Source organism: Oncorhynchus kisutch, unplaced genomic scaffold (genome assembly GCF_002021735.2).
Source record: "Oncorhynchus kisutch isolate 150728-3 unplaced genomic scaffold, Okis_V2 scaffold2721, whole genome shotgun sequence".
In the NCBI taxonomy this organism is placed as follows: domain Eukaryota; kingdom Metazoa; phylum Chordata; class Actinopteri; order Salmoniformes; family Salmonidae; genus Oncorhynchus; species Oncorhynchus kisutch.
This window is the reverse complement of record NW_022264666.1, coordinates 2,444-25,095: the sequence shown is the minus strand read 5'-3', so window position 1 is coordinate 25,095 and position 22,652 is coordinate 2,444. Positions and strand designations below refer to the sequence as shown.

Genomic DNA, 22,652 nt, shown 5'->3' with positions numbered 1-22,652 from the left:
TCAGAGTACATGTTATTGCTTGAAGCAGTAGTGAGACAGTTGGACTATTGAGCCAACCAAGAGGGGGGGTCACAGTGGGGTGTGATTGGTTATGGTGCAGTGGTGGATGGGAGGGCCAGCTGGGGGGGCAGCCAATCAAATGAGGTCAGCGCTAACACTTACCCACCAGGACCTCCGAGTGGCCAATCGTTGAGCCCCTGCTGAGTTGCATGCCCGCCTGTAACCTTTCTGTGTGTCTCTGTGTGGGTGTCCATCTCTGAGGGTAGTGGAGAGTGTAAGGTGAGGAGGGCAGACTGCCAGTCAATAGCTGGAGCTTGGCAGTGCCCACAGAGAAAGACAGGAACACACACACACTCTCACACGTACACACACAACACCAGCTCTTCAATATCTAATTGAACTCCAACCTCTACTTGAAAGACTTTTTAACTCTGGGTTATTTTAATTAGAAGCAGAACCTCTCGATGCAGCACATTGATCCTGTAGAATATCCTGTCACTGGATTCTATTCAATGGAATATCTGGTTGAATGGAAGTTGTCGATGCGCATTAGCTCTTAAAACACAAACAATGTTTAGTATGGGCAGCATTTGTCTTGGATCTACCCCTGCCTTGTGCCATGGAGGTCTATATGGGGAAGGGTTCATTTCTGTGTGTGTGTGTGTGGTCGTGTGGTGCGTGCGTGTGTACGTGTGTGTGTGTGTGTATGTGTGGTTTGTGTGTGTGTGTGTGTGTGTGGTGTGTGTGTGTGTGTGTGTGTGTGTGTGTGTGTGTGTGTGTGTGTGTGTGTGTGTGTGTGTGCTTCGCTCTACCTATGAGAGTTAGAAATAACAGGACACTTACCAGATAATGTCTTAATTAAACAACAGAACAGAATGAATCATCTTCACTATGGGTTATGAAAGAGAACAGAATGAATCATCTTCACTATGGGTTATGAAAAGAGAACAGAATGAATAATCTTCACTATGGGTTATGAAAAGAGAACAGAATGAATCATCTTCACTATGGGTTATGAAAAGAGAACAGACTGAATCATCTTCACTATGGGTTATGAAAAGAGAACAGAATGAATCATCTTTCACTATGGGTATGAAAAGAGAACAGAATGAATCATCTTCACTCTGGGTTATGAAAAGAGAACAGAATGAATCATCTTCACTATGGGTTTATGAAAAGAGACAGAATGAATCATCTTCACTATGGGTTATGAAAAGAGAACAGAATGAATCATCTTCACTATGGGTTATGAAAAGAGAACAGAATGAATCATCTTCACTATGGTTTACGAAGAGAACAGAATGAATCATCTTCACTCTGGGTTACGAAATAGAACAGAATGAAGATCTTCACTATGGGTTATGAAAGAGAACAGAATGAATCATCTTCATCTGGGTTATGAAAAGAGAACAGAATGAATCATCTTCACTCTGGGTTATGAAAGAGAACAGAATGAATCATCTTCACTATGGTATGAATAGAGAACAGAATGAATCATTTTCACTATGGGTTATGAAAGAGAACAGAATGAATCATCTTCCACTATGGGTTATGAAAAGAGAACAGAATGAATCATCTTCACTATGGGTTACGAAAAGAGAACATAATGAATCATCTTCACTATGGGTTATGAAAAGAGAACAGAATGAATCATCTTCACTATGTGTATGAAAGAGAACAGAATGAATCATCTTCACTATGGGTTACGAAAAACGGAAGCATAAAGAGAGAATGAGAGATGAGAGGGAGATACATTTTACACAAGTAAGACGGCTTGGGAGAGAGTGTGAAAGAGAGAGAAGGGAGGAGGAGGGTGAGAAAGAGAGAAAGAGAGAAAGTGAGCGACAGAGGGACAGAGAGAGAAAGCCTTGAAATACCATAGAAACGGCCAGGCCTAGAATGAGCATCTCTGTCGGAGGGCTGACTACAGGAAGTGGAGTGCCAAGATGTTGAGTTTGACAGACAGGAAATCAACACACTGACAGGGACAGGCCCCGGGGGTAGATGTCACACACACACTCACACACACATATACACACACACACTCACACACACATATACACACACACACACACACTCAACACACCACACACACACACACACACACACACACACACACACACACACACACACACACACACACACACCCACACACACACCACACACCCCACACACACACACACACAGAGAGAGATCAACAAGGTGTGTTAACACCATGTGTGTTCATACAGAGCGCTAGACGCTGCCTGGATCTTCTGTCTTCAGGCTTGATGATGTGAATCACCATCACACTGAGAAGCTAAAACACACAGCAGGAATGATCATCACAGGCTGCTCCTGTCAAACCACCAACGCTTTCTTCATCAAGGGCAGAGTTTGGTCTGGTAAACCTAGTCTGGTTAAACCTAGTCTGGTTTAACCTAGTCTGGTTATACCTAGTCTGGTTAAACCTAGTCTGGTAAACCTAGTCTGGTTAAACCTAGTCTGGTTTAACCTAGTCTGGTAAACATAGTCTGGTAAACCTAGTCTGGTTAAACCTAGTCTGGTTAAACCTAGTCTGGTTAAACCTAGTCTGGTAACCTAGTCTGGTTAAACCTAGTCTGGTTAAACCTAGTCTGGTAAACCTAGTCTGGTTAAACCTAGTCTGGTAAACCTAGTCTGGTAACCTAGTCTGGTTAAACCTAGTCTGGTAAACTAGTCTGGTTAAACCTAGTCTGGTAAACCTAGTCTGGTAAACCTAGTCTGGTAAACCTAGTCTGGTTAAACCTGGTCTGTTAAACCTAGTCTGGTAAACCTAGTCTGGTTAAACCTAGTCTGGTAAACCTAGTCTGGTAAACCTAGTCTGGTTAAACCTGGTCTGGTTAAACCTAGTCTGGTTAAACCTAGTCTGGTTAACCTAGTCTGGTTAAACCTAGTCTGGTTAAACCTAGTCTGGTTAACCTAGTCAAAATGTTAATGTATTCTTATTTGCTTCAGATGTCAGAATGCTTTATAGAGTGGATCTTCATGTTTCTTACTTGCGTTCACAAAAGTACCAAGTACAGTATGCACCTTGTGTGAGGAACGGCCCATAGCATCAGGATCCTATCTCCTGTTTCTGTAGCGTGAGGCAGCTTGATGTACAAGTACACCCCCTGGATAGGACGCTCGTCTACGTGTCTCAGGGACTTACTCCCAATCTATTTCCTTAATGCTGAGTGCCAAGGAGTATGCCTCGACCAAGGATCAAACTTCCAACCTTCCTATCTCCGGGCGCACACTCACTGTATTGTAGGTAAATGTATGAGTTGGCCTGTAATGAGTTGTACACAGTACCAGTCAAACGTTTGGACACACCTTCTCATTCAAGCGTGTTTCTTTATTTTGACTATTTTCTACATTGTAGAATAATAGTGAAGACATCAAAACTATGAAATAACACATATGGAATCATGTAGTAACCAAAAAAGTTGTAAAACAAATCAAAATATATTTTATATTTGAGATTTTTCAAAGTAGCCAACCCTTGCCTTGATGACAGCTTTGCACCCTCTTGGCATTCTCTCAACCAGCTTCATGAGGTAGTCACCTGGAATGCATTTCAATTAACAGGTGTGCCTTGTTAATAGTTCATTTGTGGAATTTCTTTCCTTCTTAATGCGTTTGAGACAATCAGTTGTGTTGTCAAATCAAATGTTATTAGTCACATACACATGGTTAGCAGATGTTGTTGTGAGTGTAGTGAAATGTTTATGCTTTTAGATCCGACAGTGCAGCAGTATCTAACAGATAATATCTAACAATTCCACAACAAAACCTAATACACACAATCTAGTATGGAATGGAATGGGATGAGAATATCTACACCACCGTTCAAAAGTTTGGGGTCACTTACAAATGTCCTTGTTTTTGAAAGAAAAGCACATTTTTTGCCCATTAAAATAACATCAAATTGATCAGAAATACAGTGTAGACATTGTTAATGTTTTGTTGTAAATTACTATTGTAGCTGGAAACTGCAGATTTTTTATGGAATATCTACATAGGCGTACAGAGGCCCATTATCAGCAACCATCACTCCTGTGTTCCAATGGCACGTTGTGTTAGCTAATCCAAGTTTGTCATTTAAAAGGCTAATTGATCATTAGTAAACCCTTTTGCAATCTGTTAGCACAACTGAAAACTGCTGTTCTGATTAAAGAAGCAATAAAACTGGCCTCCTTTAGACTAGTTGAGTATCTGGAGCATCAGCATTTGTTGGTTTGATTACAAGCTCAAAATGGCAGAAACAATTAACTTTCTAATGAAACTCGTCAGTCTATTCTTGTTCTGAAAATGAAGGCTATTTCATGTGAGAAATTGCCAAGAAACTGAAGATCTCGTACAACGCTGTGTACTACTCCCTTCACAGAACAGAGCAAACTGGCGCTAACCAGAATAGAAAGAGGAGTCGGAGGCCCGGTGCAAGAGGACAAGTACATTAGAGTGTCTAGTTTGAGACACAGATGCCTCACAAGCTCTCAAATGGCAGCTTCATTAAATAGTACATGCAAAACACCAGTCTCAACGTCAACAGTGAAGAGGTGACTCTGGGATGCTGGCCTTCTAGGCAGAGTTGCAAAGAAAAAGCCATATCTCAGACTGGCCAAGAAAAAGAAAAGATTAAGATGGGCAAATTAACACAGACACTGGACAGAGGAACTCTGCGTAGAAGGCCAGCATCTCGGAGTCGCCTCCTCACTGTTGACGTTGAGACTGGTGTTTTGTGGGTACTATTTAATGAAGCTGCCAGTTTTCTAATGATCAATTAGCCTTAAAATTATAAGCTTGGATTAGCTAACACAACGTGCCATTGGAACATAGGAGTGATGGTTGTTGATAATGGGCCTCTGAACGCCTATGTAGATATTCCATTTAAAATCAGCCGTTTCCAGCTACAAGTCATTTACAACATTAACAATGTCTGCACTGTATTTCCGATCAATTTGAAGTTATGTGCTTTTCCTTCAAAAACAAGGACAATTCTAAGTGACCCCAACCTGTTGAACGGTGGTGTATGTGTAAAATATATGGATGAGCAGTGACCGAGCGGCTAAGATGCAATAGATAGTAAAGAATAGATAGTAAAGGATACAGTATATACATATGAGATGAGTAATGCGAGAGATGTAAACATTTTTAAAGTGGTATTATTAAAGTGACTAGTGTTCCATTTATTAAAGTTACCAATGACGTCATGTCTGTAGGTAGGCAGCCCTCCTCTCTGTGTTAGTGATGGCTGTTTAACAGTCTGATGGCTTTAAGATAGAAGCTGTTTTTCAATCTCTGTCCCAGCTCTGATGCACCAGTACTGACCTCGCCTTCTGGACGGTAAGCAGGGTGAGCAGGCAGTGGCTCGGTGGTTGTTGTCCTTGATGATCTATTTGGCCTTCCTGTGACATCGGGTGTTGTAGGTGTCCTGTAGGGAAGGTAGTTTGCCCCCGGTGAAGCGTGGTGCAGACCGCACCACCCTCTGAAGTGCTCTGCGTTTGTGGGCGGTGCAGTCGCTGTACCAGGCGGTGATACAGCCCGACAGGATGCTCTCAATTGTTGACCTGTAAAAGTTAGTGGGGTTTTCGGTGACAAGACACATTTTTTCAGCCTTCTAAGGTTGAAGAGGCGCTGTTGCGCCTTCTTCACCACACTGTCTGTGTGTGTGGACCATTTCAGTTTGTCAGTGATATGTACAGTACACCAAGGAACTTAAAACTTTCCACCTTCTCCACTGCTGTCCTGTCGATGTGGATAGGGGGGTGCTCCCTTTGCTGTTTCCTGAAGTCCACAATAATCGTTTTGCTGACATTGAGTGTGAGGTTATTTTCCTGACATCACACTCCCAGAGCCCTCACCTCCTCCCTGTAGGCTGTCTCTTCATTGTTGGTAATCAAGCCTACCACTGTAGTGTCGTCTGCAAACTTGATGATTGAGTTGGAGGCGTGCATGGCCACGCAGTCATGGGTGAACAGGGAGTACAGGAGAGGCCTGAGATTGCACCCTTGTAGGGCCCACGTGTTGAGGATCAGTGGAGTGGAAATATTGTTTCCTACCTTCACCACCTGGGGGCGGCCTGTCAGGAAGTCCAGGACCAAGTTGCACAGGGTGGGGTTGAGGCCCAGGGTGTCAAGCTGTGACAAGGTAGGGTGATGTACAGAAGATAGCCCTATTTGGGAAAAGACCAAGTCCATATTATGTCAAGAACAGCTCAAATAAGCAAAGAGAAACGACAGTCCATCATTACTGTAAGACATGAAGGTCAGTCAATCCGGAAAATGTCAAGAACTTTTTAAAGTTTCTTCAAGTGCAGTCGAAGAAACCATCAAGCGCTATGATGAAACTGTCTCTCATGAGGACCGACACAGGAAAGGAAGACCCAGAGTTACCTCTGCTGCAGAGGATAAGTTCATTAGAGTTAACTGCATAAGAAATTGCTGGCCAAATAAATGCTTCACAGAGTTCAAGTAACAGACACATCTCAACATCAACTGTTCAGAAGAGACTCAATGAATCAGGTTTTCATAGTCGAAGTGCTTCGAAGATACCACTACTAAAGATACCAATAAGAAGAAACTTGCTTGGGCCAAGAACCACGATCAATGGACATTAGACCAGTGGAAATCTGTCCTTTTGGTCTGATGAGTCCAAATGTTTGGTTCCAACTGCCTTGCCTTTGTGAGGTGCAGAGTAGGTGAACAGATGATCTCTGCATGTGTGGTTTCCACCATGAAGCATGGAGGAGGAGGTGTGATGGTGTGGGAGTGCTTTGTTGGTGACACTGTCAGTGATTTATTTGAATTTTCTTAACCAGCATGGCTACCACAGCATTCTGCAGCGTTACGTCATCCCGTCTGGTTTGCGCTTAGTGGGACTATCATTTGTTTTTCAACAGGACAATGACCCAACACACCTCCAGGCTGTGTAAGGGCTATTTGACCAAGAAGGAGAGTGATGGAGTGCTGCATCAGATGACCTGGCCTCCACAATCACCCGACCTCAACCCAACTGAGATGGTTTGGGATGAGTTGGACTGCAGAGTGAAGGAAAAGCAGCCAACAAGTGCTCAGTATATGTGGGAACTCCTTCAAGACTGTTGGAAAAGCATTCTAGGTGAAGCTGGTTGAGAGAATGCCAAGAGTTTGCAAAGCTGTCATCAAGGCAAAGGGTGGCTACATTGAAGAATCTTAAATATAAAATATACTTTTTGTAACACTTTTTTGGTTACTACATGATTCCATATGTTATATTTCATAGTTTTGTTGTCTTCACTATTATTCTACAATGTAGAAAATAGTACAAATAAAGAAAAACCCTTGAATGAGAAGGTGTGCCCAAACTTTTGACTGGTACTGGGTATATCCTCTGTGTGTCTCCAGGAGAGTCAGTGGACAGTGTTTAATGTATATATCCTTTGTGTGTCTCCAGGAGACAGTGTTTAATGTACATATCCTCTGTGTGTCTCCAGGAGAGTCAGTGGTTGGACAGCGTATCTCTGCTGATAAAGGACTCATTTGAAGGAGAGATGCTGATGATTGACAACCTCTCTGGATCTGTCTTCCATCACTACTCCTCTACCTCTTCTCCTGTCTGGAAGGACTACAAGGGAAATCTGCAAGAGGTACACATGCACACACATACACACACAATATGAATGCACAAACACACACAGGTGCTCACAAACATGCACACGCACACTTACAGTACACATATCACACACACACACACACACACACACAATACATCGATATGGGATTACCATCTCATGTCAATCATCCTGCTGTATAACTCAAAGGCAGCTATAGTGGTAGCTGCCAATCAAACAGACTGAGAAAACAGCGCTTTCCCTCCATACCTTACATTAATGTTCTTCTGAATGATGACACACACACTTAAATACAAACGTTTAATGTGTGTGTGTATGATACACTTTGTGTGTGCACATGTGTGTGTGTGTGTGTGTGTGTGTGTGTGTGTGTGTGTGTGTGTGTGTGTGTGTGTGTGTGTGTGTGTCATCTCTCTTTATGTTAATGTAATCTGCATGGTAGTTTGTTAAATCACAAACAGAAAGAAATGCTCATGACAAGGATGTACCATTCCCTGGAGAATCCAGTTCTGTTGGTTCAGTATGAGAACATCTCATCTACATATCTGATGTTGGCCAATCACATTCAACCTCCCTCTAACCTTGTTGCTATTCTCTCAACAAAATCATTTAATTCAGGACTATGTTGAGTTGACTTTCAAATACGGATGACATGCATGCACACACACACACACACACACACACACACACACACACACACACACACACACACACACACACACACACACACACACACACACACACACACACACACACACACACACACACACACACACACACACACACACACACACACACATTCCCTATCTATCCATCATATTTTTATTGTGATGCTATCTTCATATGCATTATTTATATGCTGTGTGTGTGTGTGTGTGTGTGTGTGTGTGTGTGTGTGTGTGTGTGTGTGTGTGTGTGTGTGTGTGTGTGTGTGTGTTTGCTTCGCTACCAGACGTAACCTTTGGGAATAATGTGATGATGCACATTCGCTGCTGTGTTTGGTCTTTCTGGAGTTACCATGGGGAACACTGGAGAATGCATGTATTTAATTAATTATGTACATTTCTATACATTTCTATATAAACTCAGCAAAGTAAGAAACGTCCTCTCACTGTCAACTACGTTTATTTTCAGCGAACTTAACATGTGTAAATATATGTATGAACATAACAAGATTCAACAACTGAGACATGAACTGAACAAGTTCCACAGACATGTGACTAACAGAAATTGAATAATGTGTCCCTGAACAAAGGGGGGGGGGGGTCAAAAGCAAAAGTAACAGTCAGTATCTGGTGTGGCCACCAGCTCCTTCTCACGGACTGCACCAGATTAGCCAATTCTTGCTGTTCTTGATGTTACCCCGCTCTTCCACCAAGGCACCTGCAAGTTCCCGGACATTTCTGGGGGGGAATGGCCCTAGCCCTCACCCTCCGATCCAAAAGGTCCCAGACGTGCTCAATGGGATTGAGATCCGGGCTCTCCGATGGTCATGACAGAACACTGAAATTCCTGTCTTGCAGGAAATCATGCACAGAACGAGCAGTATGGCTGGTGGCATTGTCATGCTGGAGGGTCATGTCAGGATGAGCCTGCAGGAAGGGTACCACATGAGGGAGGAGGATGTCTTGCAGGAGGATGAGATTGCCTGCAATGAGAAAAGCTCAATCCGATGATGCTGTGACACACTGCCTCAGACCATGATGGACCCTCCACCTCCAAATCAATCCCGCTCCAGAGTACAGGCCTCGGTGTAACGCTCATTCCTTCAACGATAAATGTGAATCCGACCATCACCCCTGGTGAGACAAAACCGTGACTCGTCAGTGAAGAACACTTTTTGCCAGTCCTGCCTGGTCCAGCAACGATGGGTTTGTGCCCATAGGCGACGTTGTTGCTGGGGGTGATGTCTGGTGAGGACCTGCCTTTACAACAGGCCTATAAGCCCTCAGTCTAGCCTCTCTCAGCCTATTGTGGACAGTCTGAGCACTGATGGAGGGATTGTGCCTTCCTGATGTAACTCGGGGAGTTGTTGTTGCCATCATGTACCTGTCCCGCAGGTGTGATGTTCGGATGTACCAATCCTGTGCAGGTGTTGTTACACGTGGTCTGCCACTGTGATGAGGATCAGCTGTCCATCCTGTCTCCCTGTAGTGCTTTCTTAGGTGTCTCACAGTAAGGACATTGCAGTTTATTGCCCTGGCCACATCTGCAGTCCTCTTGCCTCCTTGCAGCATGCCTAAGGCACGTTCACGCAGGTGAGCAGGGACCCTGGGCATCTATCTTTTGGTGTTTTTCAGAGTCAGTAGAAAGGCCTCTTTAGTGTCCTAAGTTTGCATAACTGTGACCTTAATTGCCTACCATCTGTAAGCAGTTAGTGTCTTAACGACCGTTCCACAGGTGCATGTCATTAATTGTTTATGGTTCATTAAACAAGCATGGGAAACAGTGTTTAAACCCTTTACAATGAAGATCTGTGAAGTTATTTGGATTTGTACTAATTATCTTTGAAGAACAGGGTTCTGAAAAATGGATGTTTCTTTTTTTGCTGAGTCTACATGTGTAAGTAATTTAAGTAATATGTGGTTTTCATGACTGTGGGCCTGAAACACATCACGTGTCAGTAATGATGGTGGGATGACTGGGATGTCAATGTTTGATGGTTTATCAGTGTGGAGTGTGTATGTGTGTGTGTGTGTGTGTGTGTGTGTGTGTGTGTGTGTGTGTGTGTGTGTGTGTGTGTGGGGGGGCATACTTTACATACTATGCTAGATGTACTGCAGTACACACAGAGAGAACAGTAGTGAGAGGTCTCACCTTAACCCGACATCATCTGTCCATCCATCCATCTATCTCTCTCTCTCTCTCTCTCCATCTTTCACCCTCTCTTCATTGTTTTTATTTTCTCTCTCTTTATTTCTCTATCTCTCTCTCTCTCTTCACTTCGCTCTCTTTCCCTTTCTCTCTTTCTCCCATCCCTCCCTCTTTTTCATTCTACTGATGGGCTCAGACCAGCTGACAGGGAGATTCCTCAGAGTCGGTCTAATGGTCCAGATATATCCCATACTGCCATATTACCATACCAACCTGTCACTACCACCTCCATGACTGTCAGCCAATCAGCCGCTCAACTTTTTGACACAGTCCACCTAGAGAGCAGGCTGTCAATTACTTACATCACTGTGGGAGTTACAACTTTAGTCAGTTACTACTTTAGTCAGTTACTGTTTTAGTCAGTTACTATGTTAGTCCGTTACTACTTTAGTCAGTTACTACTTTAGTCCGTTACTACTTTAGTCAGTTACAACTTTAGTCAGTTACTACTTTAGTCAGTTACTACTTTAGTCAGTTACTACTTTAGTCAGTTACAACTTTAGTCAGTTACTGTTTTAGTCAGTTACTACTTTAATCAGTTACTGTTTTAGTCAGTTACTACTTTAGTCAGTTACTACTTTAGTCAGTTACTGTTTTAGTCAGTTACTACTTTAGTCAGTTACTACTTTAGTCAGTTACTACTTTAGTCAGTTACTGTTTTAGTCAGTTACTACTTTAGTCAGTTACAACTTTAGTCAGTTACTACTTTAGTCCGTTACTACTTTAGTCAGTTACTACTTTAGTCAGTTACTACTTTAGTCAGTTACTACTTTAGTCAGTTACTGTTTTAGTCAGTTACTACTTTAGTCAGTTACTACTTTAGTCCGTTACAACTTTAGTCAGTTACTACTTTAGTCAGTTACTACTTTAGTCAGTTACTACTTTAGTCAGTTACAACTTTAGTCAGTTACAACTTTAGTCAGTTACTACTTTAGTCAGATACAACTTTAGTCAGATACTACTTTAGTCCGTTACTACTTTAGTCAGTTACTACTTTAGTCAGTTACTACTTTAGTCAGTTACAACTTTAGTCAGTTACTACTTTAGTCAGTTACTACTTTAGTCAGATACAACTTTAGTCAGTTACTACTTTAGTCAGTTACTACTTTAGTCAGTTACTACGTTAGTCCGTTACTACTTTAGTCCGTTACTACTTTAGTCAGTTACTACTTTAGTCAGTTACTACTTTAGTCAGTTACTACTTTAGTCAGTTACTACTTTAGTCAGTTACAACTTTAGTCAGTTACTACTTTAGTCAGTTACTACTTTAGTCAGTTACTACTTTAGTCAGTTACAACTTTAGTCAGTTACAACTTTAGTCAGTTACTACTTTAGTCAGATACAACTTTAGTCAGATACTACTTTAGTCCGTTACTACTTTAGTCAGTTACTACTTTAGTCAGTTACTACTTTAGTCAGTTACAACTTTAGTCAGTTACTACTTTAGTCAGTTACTACTTTAGTCAGATACAACTTTAGTCAGTTACTACTTTAGTCAGTTACTGCGTTAGTCCGTTACTACTTTAGTCAGTTACTACTTTAGTGCCGTTACTACTTTAGTCAGTTACTACTTTAGTCAGTTAATACTTTAGTCAGTTACTACTTTAGTCAGTTACTACTTTAGTCAGATACTACTTTAGTCAGTTACAACTTTAGTCAGTTACTACTTTAGTCAGTTACTACGTTAGTCAGTTACAACTTTAGTCAGTTACTACTTTAGTCAGATACTACTTTAGTCCGTTACAACTTTAGTCAGTTACTACTTTAGTCAGTTACTACTTTAGTCCGTTACTACTTTAGTCAGTTACTACTTTAGTCAGTTACTACTTTAGTCAGTTACAACTTTAGTCAGTTACTACTTTAGTCAGTTACTACTTTAGTCAGTTACTACTTTAGTCAGTTACTACGTTAGTCCGTTACTACTTTAGTCAGTTACAACTTTAGTCAGTTACTACTTTAGTCAGATACTACTTTAGTCATATACTACTTTAGTCAGTTACTACTTTAGTCAGTTACTACTTTAGTCAGTTACTACGTTAGTCCGTTACTACTTTAGTCAGTTACAACTTTAGTCAGTTACTACTTTAGTCAGATACTACTTTAGTCAGGTACTACTTTAGTCAGTTACTACGTTAGTCAGTTACAACTTTAGTCAGTTACTACTTTAGTCAGATACAACTTTAGTCAGTTACTACTTTAGTCCGTTACTACTTTAGTCCGTTACTACTTTAGTCAGTTACTACTTTAGTCAGTTACTACTTTAGTCCGTTACAACTTTAGTCAGTTACTACTTTAGTCTGTTACTACTTTAGTCAGTTACTACTTTAGTCAGTTCCTACTTTAGTCCGTTACAACTTTAGTCAGTTACTACTTTAGTCAGTTACTACTTTAGTCCGTTACTACTTTAGTCAGTTACTACTTTAGTCAGTTACTACTTTAGTCAGTTACAACTTTAGTCAGTTACTACTTTAGTCAGTTACTACTTTAGTCAGTTACTACTTTAGTCAGTTACTACGTTAGTCCGTTACTACTTTAGTCAGTTACAACTTTAGTCAGTTACTACTTTAGTCAGATACTACTTTAGTCATATACTACTTTAGTCAGTTACTACTTTAGTCAGTTACTACTTTAGTCAGTTACTACTTTAGTCAGTTACTACGTTAGTCCGTTACTACTTTAGTCAGTTACAACTTTAGTCAGTTACTACTTTAGTCAGATACTACTTTAGTCAGTTACTACTTTAGTCAGTTACTACGTTAGCCAGTTACAACTTTAGTCAGTTACTACTTTAGTCAGATACAACTTTAGTCAGTTACTACTTTAGTCCGTTACTACTTTAGTCCGTTACTACTTTAGTCAGTTACTACTTTAGTCAGTTACTACTTTAGTCCGTTACAACTTTAGTCAGTTACTACTTTAGTCTGTTACTACTTTAGTCAGTTACTACTTTAGTCAGTTCCTACTTTAGTCCGTTACAACTTTAGTCCGTTACAAATTTAGTCAGATACTACTTTAGTCCGTTACTACTTTAGTCAGTTAGAACTTTTGTCAGATACTACTTTAGTCCGTTACTACTTTAGTCCGTTACTACTTTAGTCAGTTAGAACTTTTGTCAGATACTACTTTAGTCCGTTACAACTTTAGTCTGTTAGAACTTTTGTCAGTCACTGGATACAGGGCAACACATTTGAACTGTATGAGTTGTTATGACAGCTTATAGCAAGTGTTATTGTGCACTGTATATGCATTATTTGGCACTTTAAATGCGCTTATAATGAATCATAATATTTTTACCAAAAAGAAAATGTTTCTCACACTTTTCACATAAGAAATCGGGTGTATTGAATAACATAATGTGCTGTTGGAATTCTGTGTGTTTGTATCGCAGATCCAATTGGCTGAGGTGGAGCAGGCGTCTCTGATGTCAGAGCAGTTGTCTGACAAGTCGTCATCACTGGCCCTTCCTGATGATCTTAGTCTGGACGACCACAGTGACTACCAGCTCCTGGTCAGGGACGGCAAGGTGGGGCGTGCACATGCACAAACTTACTCTGATTGTCAGAAAACATGCGCACACACTGAGAAACTATATACTTTTTGTTCTTGCATAATTCAACTGCTTACACACTTGAACACATTGTATCACACACTGCATCCCAATGCATTAACTGCTTGATTAGCGAATCAATGCTCCCGTGTGTGTTTCACCATGTGCCGTGGGCAGGCTAGGGCGACGGGTCTGTGTTTGTTGGTGTCTGTGTGCCTGTGTGTGTGCGCGTATGTGTGTGTGTGCGTGCGTGTAAGCAAGATTGTGATGTGTGTGTGTGCATGCGTGCGTGTGCGTTCGTGTGTGTGAGAATGATCGCGATGTGGGTGCGCATGCGTGTGTGTGTGTGAGCATGATCGTGATGTGTGTGTGTGTGCATGATCGTGGTGTGTGTGTGTGTCTGTGTAATCATCCCGTCTCCTCTAAGCTGTTTCATCTGGTTTACCTTATTGCTTTTCTCTATTGAAACTAATTTGATATCCAATCTAAAACGAGGCACTGTGGAGCTTGCAATTACTTTAGTTTGGAAAAATATATTACTAATCAACAGATGTATTGACTGAAGAGAGATGAAGTATCAAATAGTAGAAAATATCATAATGTCTAAAATTCTCTAAATTGGAAAAATATCCCATGGTGGTTTTTATTAAAATTATATTTCATTGGTATCAATATTTCATTTGGTCATTTCTTTTCAGTTAACACTATTTACATTGAGACTTTTGCTTTACCACAGACAACGCTTTTGTTGTTGTTATTGTTGTTGTTGTTGCTGATGTTGGCTAGTTAGCAAGCGTGCTCGGCTAACCCCTAATGAATGGTGCTATCAGCTAACAAAATGGCAGTCTTTCCAAATATTAACAACAAGAACAAGCACTCAAGTGCAACCACCTTTGGCTCTAAGTTATGCCTATTTCAATGCTAATATGCTAGTGTGGTAGTTGAACTCTTTTAACATGCTACACCAGGGGTAGCCTCATTTGGTTAATACACTTAAAATGCTAATAGATGTTAGCTGCCCGGAGATAGAATGTTATATGGTCATTCACTCTAGATAGGGCTAGCCCTTATAGCCATAGCAACAGATGCTTATTGATTTCTAATAATGCTAGCAGTAGTACCTGGAACTTTACAGATTATATGTGAGTGTTAATTGAAGTCATCCCGAATGCTTATATTTGTTATAGGATAACTCTGAGGTACTCGCCCTCCCCCATCTCTTTCTCTCTATAGGAGGAGAGAGGGAGCAGTGACTCCCACAGTTCTGAGGAACTGAGGGGGATTCAGGCTGGGTGTGGAGGGCGCTGGGGGCACGGAGGTTCTCGACCCCACAGCAGAGGCCCTGAAGATGGGGTAGGGTTCCTGCTAGAGGTGGGTGCCCAGCCCCAGTTCCAGAGCCAGTCTCTCCAGTACCTCCACCACAACAGAGGTAACCTTGTTCTCCTTTTTCTTCCCATCTCATTAGCACTTGTGAAATCTGATGGATATGTGTGCATACATTACCAGTTGACATTTTCATCTTGTGACCTTGGTTTATGCTCTTGGTATTTAACTGACTGTGTTTAGTGATGATCACATGACTTTGACATTGAAATGCTCATTTCATTCAGAAGGTTTTCCTTCTCATGCTCAGATGTGTGAGAGAGAAAATGATGTTTTGCTCCGTATTCACACAGTTGATTACACCGACATCCCAATGTTAATTAACTAAAAGACAGATGGGCAGGCATACACAAATACATTGATTAACGACATTCAATGACATGCCTATCCTTCCTCCCACCATAACATTAGCGTTATACAGCTGGATGGATGACTGGATGGATGGATGGATGGATAAATGGATAGATAACTCATGTTCATTCTACATGCAACATTTCTATCTTTCTATAGATAATAACTGTACATCAACAGATGGTGATGGCCATCACAGTGACCAGGTTGGCAGTGTCGGATGTAGAGGTTCCTCCTCTCCTCTCTTCCATCTCCCTGTGGAGTTCTTTCACCCCACCACAGCCACAGCGGTCCCCCCACCCATCCACAGGATGGGGGTAGACCCAGGGGGGAGAGAGGCATCCAGGCTGCCATCCCCAGCCTCCTGGTCCTCTCTGCGCTCCCCAGGGGCCAACAGCAGTGTCCTAGACTCCCCAGGGGCCAACAGCAGAGTCCTAGACTCCCAAGGGGCCAAAAGCAGGGTCCTAGACTCCTCAGGGGCCAACAGTAGGGTCCTAGTTTCCCAGGTAAGAGGTTATGGGGTCACATTGGTAGAGGGAGTATTCATGTAGTGAAATGTACACCGGGTGTACAAACTATTAAGAACACCTTCCTAATATTGGGGCGGCAGGGTAGCCTAGCGGTTAGAGTGTTGGACTAGTAACCGGAAGGTTGCATGTTCAAACCCCCGAGCTGACAAGGTACAAATCTGTTGTTCTGCCCCTGAACAGGCAGTTAACCCACTGTTCCTAGGCCGTCATTGAAAATAAGAATTTGTTCTTAACTGACTTGCCTGGTTAAATAAAGGTCAAATAAAAAAATACAAATATTGAGTTGCACCCCCAGGTGTGTCAGGTTGGCTGTATGTCCTTTGGGTGGTGGACCATTCTTGATACACACAAATCAAATAAAAATTGTATTGGTCACATACACATAGTTAGCTGATCAACTAGAAATGCCTTGGAGATCGACCGTATATTCAGGTGTGTGCTATATATATATATATATATAGTGCCGTATATGGAATTCAGTGTAACAGCCATGGGTGTTATAATGGTAGAATAAGTAATGGATTGACTTTATGGGGTGAAATTCCCATCAGATTCAGTTGTTTTCCACTCGTTGGTAAGGGCTACACTCCACTAGAGTTAAGGTCCATGGGGATGCTTGCTATAAGAGATGACATTTACAATATACTGTAGCTTATTTTATATTCTAAGAGGGGGAAGTATCCAGCTGATGCACAGCAGCCATTTTGTTCCAGAAAGCTCACTGTGGTTGAGACAGTTATTAAGGAATAAAACACAATAAATGGGCATATCTGTAAGGAGTGAGTGCATCAAAGTTGAATTATACATCTTCTTATTCAGACCTTTATATCTTCCTATTCAGACCTTTATATCTTCCTATTCAGACCATTATATATTCCTATTCAGACCATTATATCTTCCTATTCAGACCATTATATCTTCCTATTCAGACCATTATATCTTCCTATTCAGACCTTTATATCTTCCTATTCAGACCTTTATATCTTCCTATTCAGACCTTTATATCTTCCTATTCAGACCTTTATATCTTCCTATTCAGACCATTATATCTTCCTATTCAGACTTTTATATCTTCCTATTCAGACCATTATATCTTCCTATTCAGACCTTTATATCTTCCTATTCAGACCTTTATATCTTCCTATTCAGACCTTTATATCTTCCTATTCAGACCTTTATATCTTCCTATTCAGACCTTTATATCTTCCTATTCAGACCTTTATATCTTCCTATTCAGACCTTTATATCTTCCTATTCAGACCTTTATATCTTCCTATTCAGACCTTTATATCTTCCTATTCAGACCTTTATCACCCTTATATCTTCCCATTTAGTGCACAGTATTTTTCATTTAAATGGTATTCTACGGTGCTAAGAGTGCATTTTCTGTTCATGGCACACAAAAACAAGCAATATTCTTCTTCTGCTTCAGAGGTAACCATGGCAACAGCATGTAACTGACCTTTTCTGTATCAATTTGTTTTGTTTATGTCATTTCCAGAGTGCTTTGTGAGATTCTATTCCAGTACATTTCTGCAGCACTACACTAATTAGCGAGGTCATCCCTTGTCTACTTGACTCTCTGTTTTCTTGGTTCTTGTGCTTAAATACTTCATCCCGCTCTCATTCACTTTTTTTCTCTCTTTCTGTCTTATTGTCTATCTCTCTGTTTCTTTCACCTCTCTCTCTCTCTCTGTCTCTCTCTGTCTGTCTGTCTGTCTGTCTGTCTGTCTGTCTGTCTGTCTGTCTGTCTGTCTGTCTGTCTGTCTGTCTGTCTGTCTGTCTGTCTGTCTGTTCTGTCTGTCTGTCTGTCTGTCTGTCTTCTCTCTCTCTCTCTCTCTCTCTCTCTCTCTCTCTCTCTCTCTCTCTCTCTCTCCTTACTGCTCTCTCTTCTTTCCCCCCTTGCTATTCCTCCACCCCGCCACACCCCCTATCCTTCCTCAGCACCCGTCCCACAGTGACTCGTCCCTGGCCACAGGCAGCTCCGAGGGAAGCCTCCAGACCACCCTGGAGGAAGGTCTCAGCTTTAGCGTCTCCCCCCCTCGAGTCTCCCTGGCCCTGCCTCTCCTCTGCCCTCTCCCCCTCCCTCACCTTGAAGAAACACGACAAACCCCCAGATCACTGGGTCACCCCTCAATGAGAGGCCGCAGTACAATATTCAACCTCCAAGCAACTAGAGGGCACCAGAGGAGCCAGAGCAGCTGTGGCAGCAGCACCAGTCCAGGCTGCCCAAGGCAAGACTCTATGGACCCTTCAGATGACGATTGTGGGATAGGGATGGGAGGCGAAGGATCCAGTCAGGCTTTTAACAGCGAACGTTTATCAGAGACACTTAGTAGTTTGTCTCTGACGTCACTGCTGTCACCTAGCTCCCTGGCACCCCCTCTGGTGAAAAAATGTAATAGCACTGGGAGTTTGGACCAGGCAAATCTTTCTGTCAGGAGTAAAGATGGACAACAGTACTATGAGATAGATGCTCATGGATACCTCACCAACCCTTGGACTGAGAAGAGGGGTGGACAGGAAGGGGAGATGGGGTTTGGAGTTAAAGGTACGAGCCAGATGATGGATGCCGGCTCAAGGAAAAACAGATGAAACTTTATCTATCGGTTGGAACTTTTTTTTCTCCTCCAGAGGTGTTTGATTGATATCTGTTCAATGAACTCGTCTCCTCCCTCTTTCGCTCTCTCTCTTTCATCAGTGAGATGTCCATGTTCTCTTCTTTCCATGACGATTGGGTGAAAATTGAAGCTGAGGAATTGGTATACATTTTGTGGAGGATTACAATGACTTCTGGGTAATGGAGTTTAATTAAGGCATCTCCTTTTCTGAGACATGTGGATATTCTTTGAGAGGACTACAGCAATGACAGGACCCTTGAAAGACATGCTAATTCTGGGCTTGCATGGAGCATAGTCGCCCTCATCCATACACCCAAAGAAAAGCAAAAACAAGTACCAAAATGTGAATTTCGTGTGAGCATTGTCGGAACAATGATGAACCTCCAAACATTGATGAAACTCCAAAAGTTAACGATTGCGAAACAGGGCTAGCTTAGCTTAGAGGCTAATGCTAACGCTCCTGTGATTGACAACAGGGCTAGCATAGCCCAGTGGCTAATGGTAGTCTAATGGTTTTGTCCTCCTGAAAAAAGACAATGCTCATTATTAAGATAAGCAGATTGTAGAGTCCTTTCGATGAGACTTTGTACAGAGTTGTTGTTTTTTATTCACATCTATAAGGTAGCATTGATTACCAACTTTTTCTTTTAGCTTAACATTTGATAGGTGAAAGAAAATCAAGGTTGCATATTTGATGGGTTTTCTAGTTATAAAACATATTGGATCTGTATGAATGCAGATGTGTCCCTCTGTGTGTGTTAGGGTGAGATATAAAGGCTAATCTAGAAATACTAGAACTAGCAAAAGGGCACCTAATAAATCAATGTGAGAGCTATAGTGAAGAGATGTGGGGAGTGAATGAGAACATATGCCGTACCATAGAGGAATAGGCCATGTTCTCATGAATCACCCATGAACCAAGGGCTTCAGAGAAGATGCTCTCCTGTCCCTACTGGATAGATGCACCATATCCAATGAGAGATCGAGATCGGACGCCATCTTGGTTGGTGAAACACAAAGTAAAACAAAGTCCCGGTCAGTTTCACAAAATGGAGTTCTTGTCTCTTGTCCCCCCCCCCCCTTGTTGACATTTGTGCAGCGTTGTGTATCGACGTTTTGAAGGAAAATTCTATACCTCAGGTGGATTACAGAAAACACTGAAGTGGATCTATAAAATATTTTTTCCAACGCTCACACTCAGATGGTCACATAAATACACAAGCGCACCCACACCGCAACCACAAAGATGTCAAAGATGTCCGCTTACCTGCAGTATGTTTTGGTTTTTCTTGAAGACAGGAAGAGATCAGAGAGGAACAAATCTCTCACTCGATCGCTCGTCGTCCAGCTTATCCTCCTTTCATTCTTTCTCATTATCCGTTAGAATTAAAGGGGCACTCCACTATTTTCTAAGCTCATATTCAATATCTCCATATGGACACTGGCATGTTGCAGGAAGGACAGTAGGAATATCAGGTTAAATAAGTAGCGAAGTGCCACTTTAAAATACCCAGTTGGAAAAGACAGTTTATTTAACATGTTATCCCCCTGAGTATGAGATATGCAATATGTGAAGCATACAGATATATATGACACAGGTATAGGTAGGAGATAGGCAAGAGGGTTCAAATATATCACTATTATGTATTACAGTAAAATGTCAATAGGCTCCAATGAGATTCAAAGGTCATTCAATTATGATGTGTTAGAATGTCTGTGTATTCCCAGATGGTAGGATCAGGATGTCTTTTGTTCTTGTCTTTACCCCCGCCCGCTAAGTTGCATGTTGTTATTCTTTTGTGAAATGACATTTTAGAGTCATAAAAGTGGATTAGCTTCTCAACCTCGGCGGATTCTTGTTTCTTTAACATGGCGACTCGTCTCATTTACAGGACGCGTCATCGTTCATCTGAATGTCGGACCCTTTTCATCTTCCCATGTTAACCGTTGACCCTTTTCATCTTCCCATGTTAACCTTTGATCCTTTTCATCTTCCCATGTTAACCTTTGAACCTTTTCTTGAGGCACCCAAAGTCTCATTCTGTCTCAATGTTAATTGATTAGCAGCTGTGTGGGAACCCTAGCAGTTGATAGCTCCGTTTCAATGCATAAATCCTAGTGATGCCTTATTGAACGGGGGATGTTGTCTGTTTTGATTGTAAGGACGAAGTGCAGGTTTGTTAGTGCTGCCTACATGTGTATGTCATTTTGAGAGTAGATTTGTAAGGATAGAATATCACAATTAGAATAGAACACAAACCCAACCTGTGTATTAATACATATTCATCCGTGTCAATGTTGAAACTCTAAATCTGGTGTTCTTCTTCTCTCTCGCTAAACATAACGGGTTCCAAACTACTCCAACTATTCAAATAGCCTACTTCATTTACCTTGGGCATTCCTCTTGGTTGTTCTAGCTCAACAAACAGATAGACCAAGTCATAGACATAAGCTAAAAGATGATCAAATCAAATAGAAACTTCAGTGTCTCTTAGGACCCTGACGTGTGTGTGTGTGTGTGTGTGTGTGGAAACAAGGATAATATCTTTGACAAATATTTGAAATGAGAAACCGTGGGTTTGGCACTTGTAGTTGGCTTCAGATTTAATCACTTGGTCCACACAAATATAAATGTCATTTCGGTTTCTTTAAAAAACTGCAGATTTGTCTTTGCCGGGTTTTTTAAAGCCCCTTAACGTTCCATGATGCTAACACCATGTTAAGATACAAACTTCACAAGACTACATATGTTCAAACATATTTTGTTCACAGACATTTCAAAAGATTTGAGGCCAGAAGAGATGTTGTTTACTATAAAAGGCTGCTATTCAACCAACCGGGTGTTTAGTAAGCCTTTGATACAGTATCTGAAATGAACACATCTCTTATCTCATCACGTCAGATTAGATGCTGTTCAGTCTCACAGAGATATATCAGATGGCAGTTTATCTTCTCTTTTCATTTTTCCCCCTCTTTTCTTTGTTTTTCATGTCCTGCTGTCTTCAGAGCCGTGTCTCACTGTTTAGTGTCTTAAATGATGAACCGTAGCATCACAGTCTTCCTCACACAGCTTCCAACACTAGAGAGTGTTTGACATCTACAAGTATCAAAGAGAAGCGTATGACTCTTAGCAGCAGGTGTGTTTGTCTACTTGAATGAGTGTGTGTGTTTGTCTGCTTGAATGAGTGTGTGTGTTTGTGAATGCTCGTCCCTCTGCCCGAAATATGACCTACTACACCATTGTAGGAAACGGCTGCAATTGAAGAAAAAAATGGATGTATGAAAGTCATTGATCCTAGTCACAATCTTTCCTGTGGGTTTCTTGGTATTCAGCAGCAACATGCACATGATCAGCTAGCCAAGCCTTCATTCAAACACTATTAAGTGCAAACAACACTAGCTTTCTGTGACTGGGTCTCGTCCTCTAAGTTTGAAAGGGTTTTTAACATCAATCTATGGTAGCGTTGCAAATGGCCCTCTATTCCCTATAATACCCTGAGGTTAAAAGTAGTGCACTATATTGGGAAAAGGGGGCTATTTGGGACAAGTCTGTAACACTTGTACACCTGGGGTTTTACCTCCCTTGGAGAGAATCTGATCGAAAAACACATGCACGCACACACACGCACGCACGCATGCTAATGGACACGCACACGCACACATACAGACACACACACACACAAAGCTTGATACGCTGGCACACCTGCGGCTCCCTCCTCCCCCCTGGAGAG

At 41.6% G+C, this 22,652-nt stretch overlaps 1 protein-coding gene across 1 annotated transcript; it reads left to right on the top strand.

Annotated features, from left to right (window-relative positions):
• Positions 1-7,477: 7,477 nt before the first annotated feature.
• Positions 7,478-20,960, top strand: LOC116370740 (voltage-dependent T-type calcium channel subunit alpha-1I-like; the record flags this gene model as incomplete). Its single annotated transcript, XM_031819876.1, has 5 exons — positions 7,478-7,630; positions 13,878-14,012; positions 15,270-15,465; positions 15,930-16,276; positions 18,245-20,960. Coding segments are annotated over 5 exons (1,482 nt in total), but the record flags the coding sequence as incomplete, so codon positions are not given.
• Between the last annotated feature and the right edge of the window lie 1,692 nt (positions 20,961-22,652).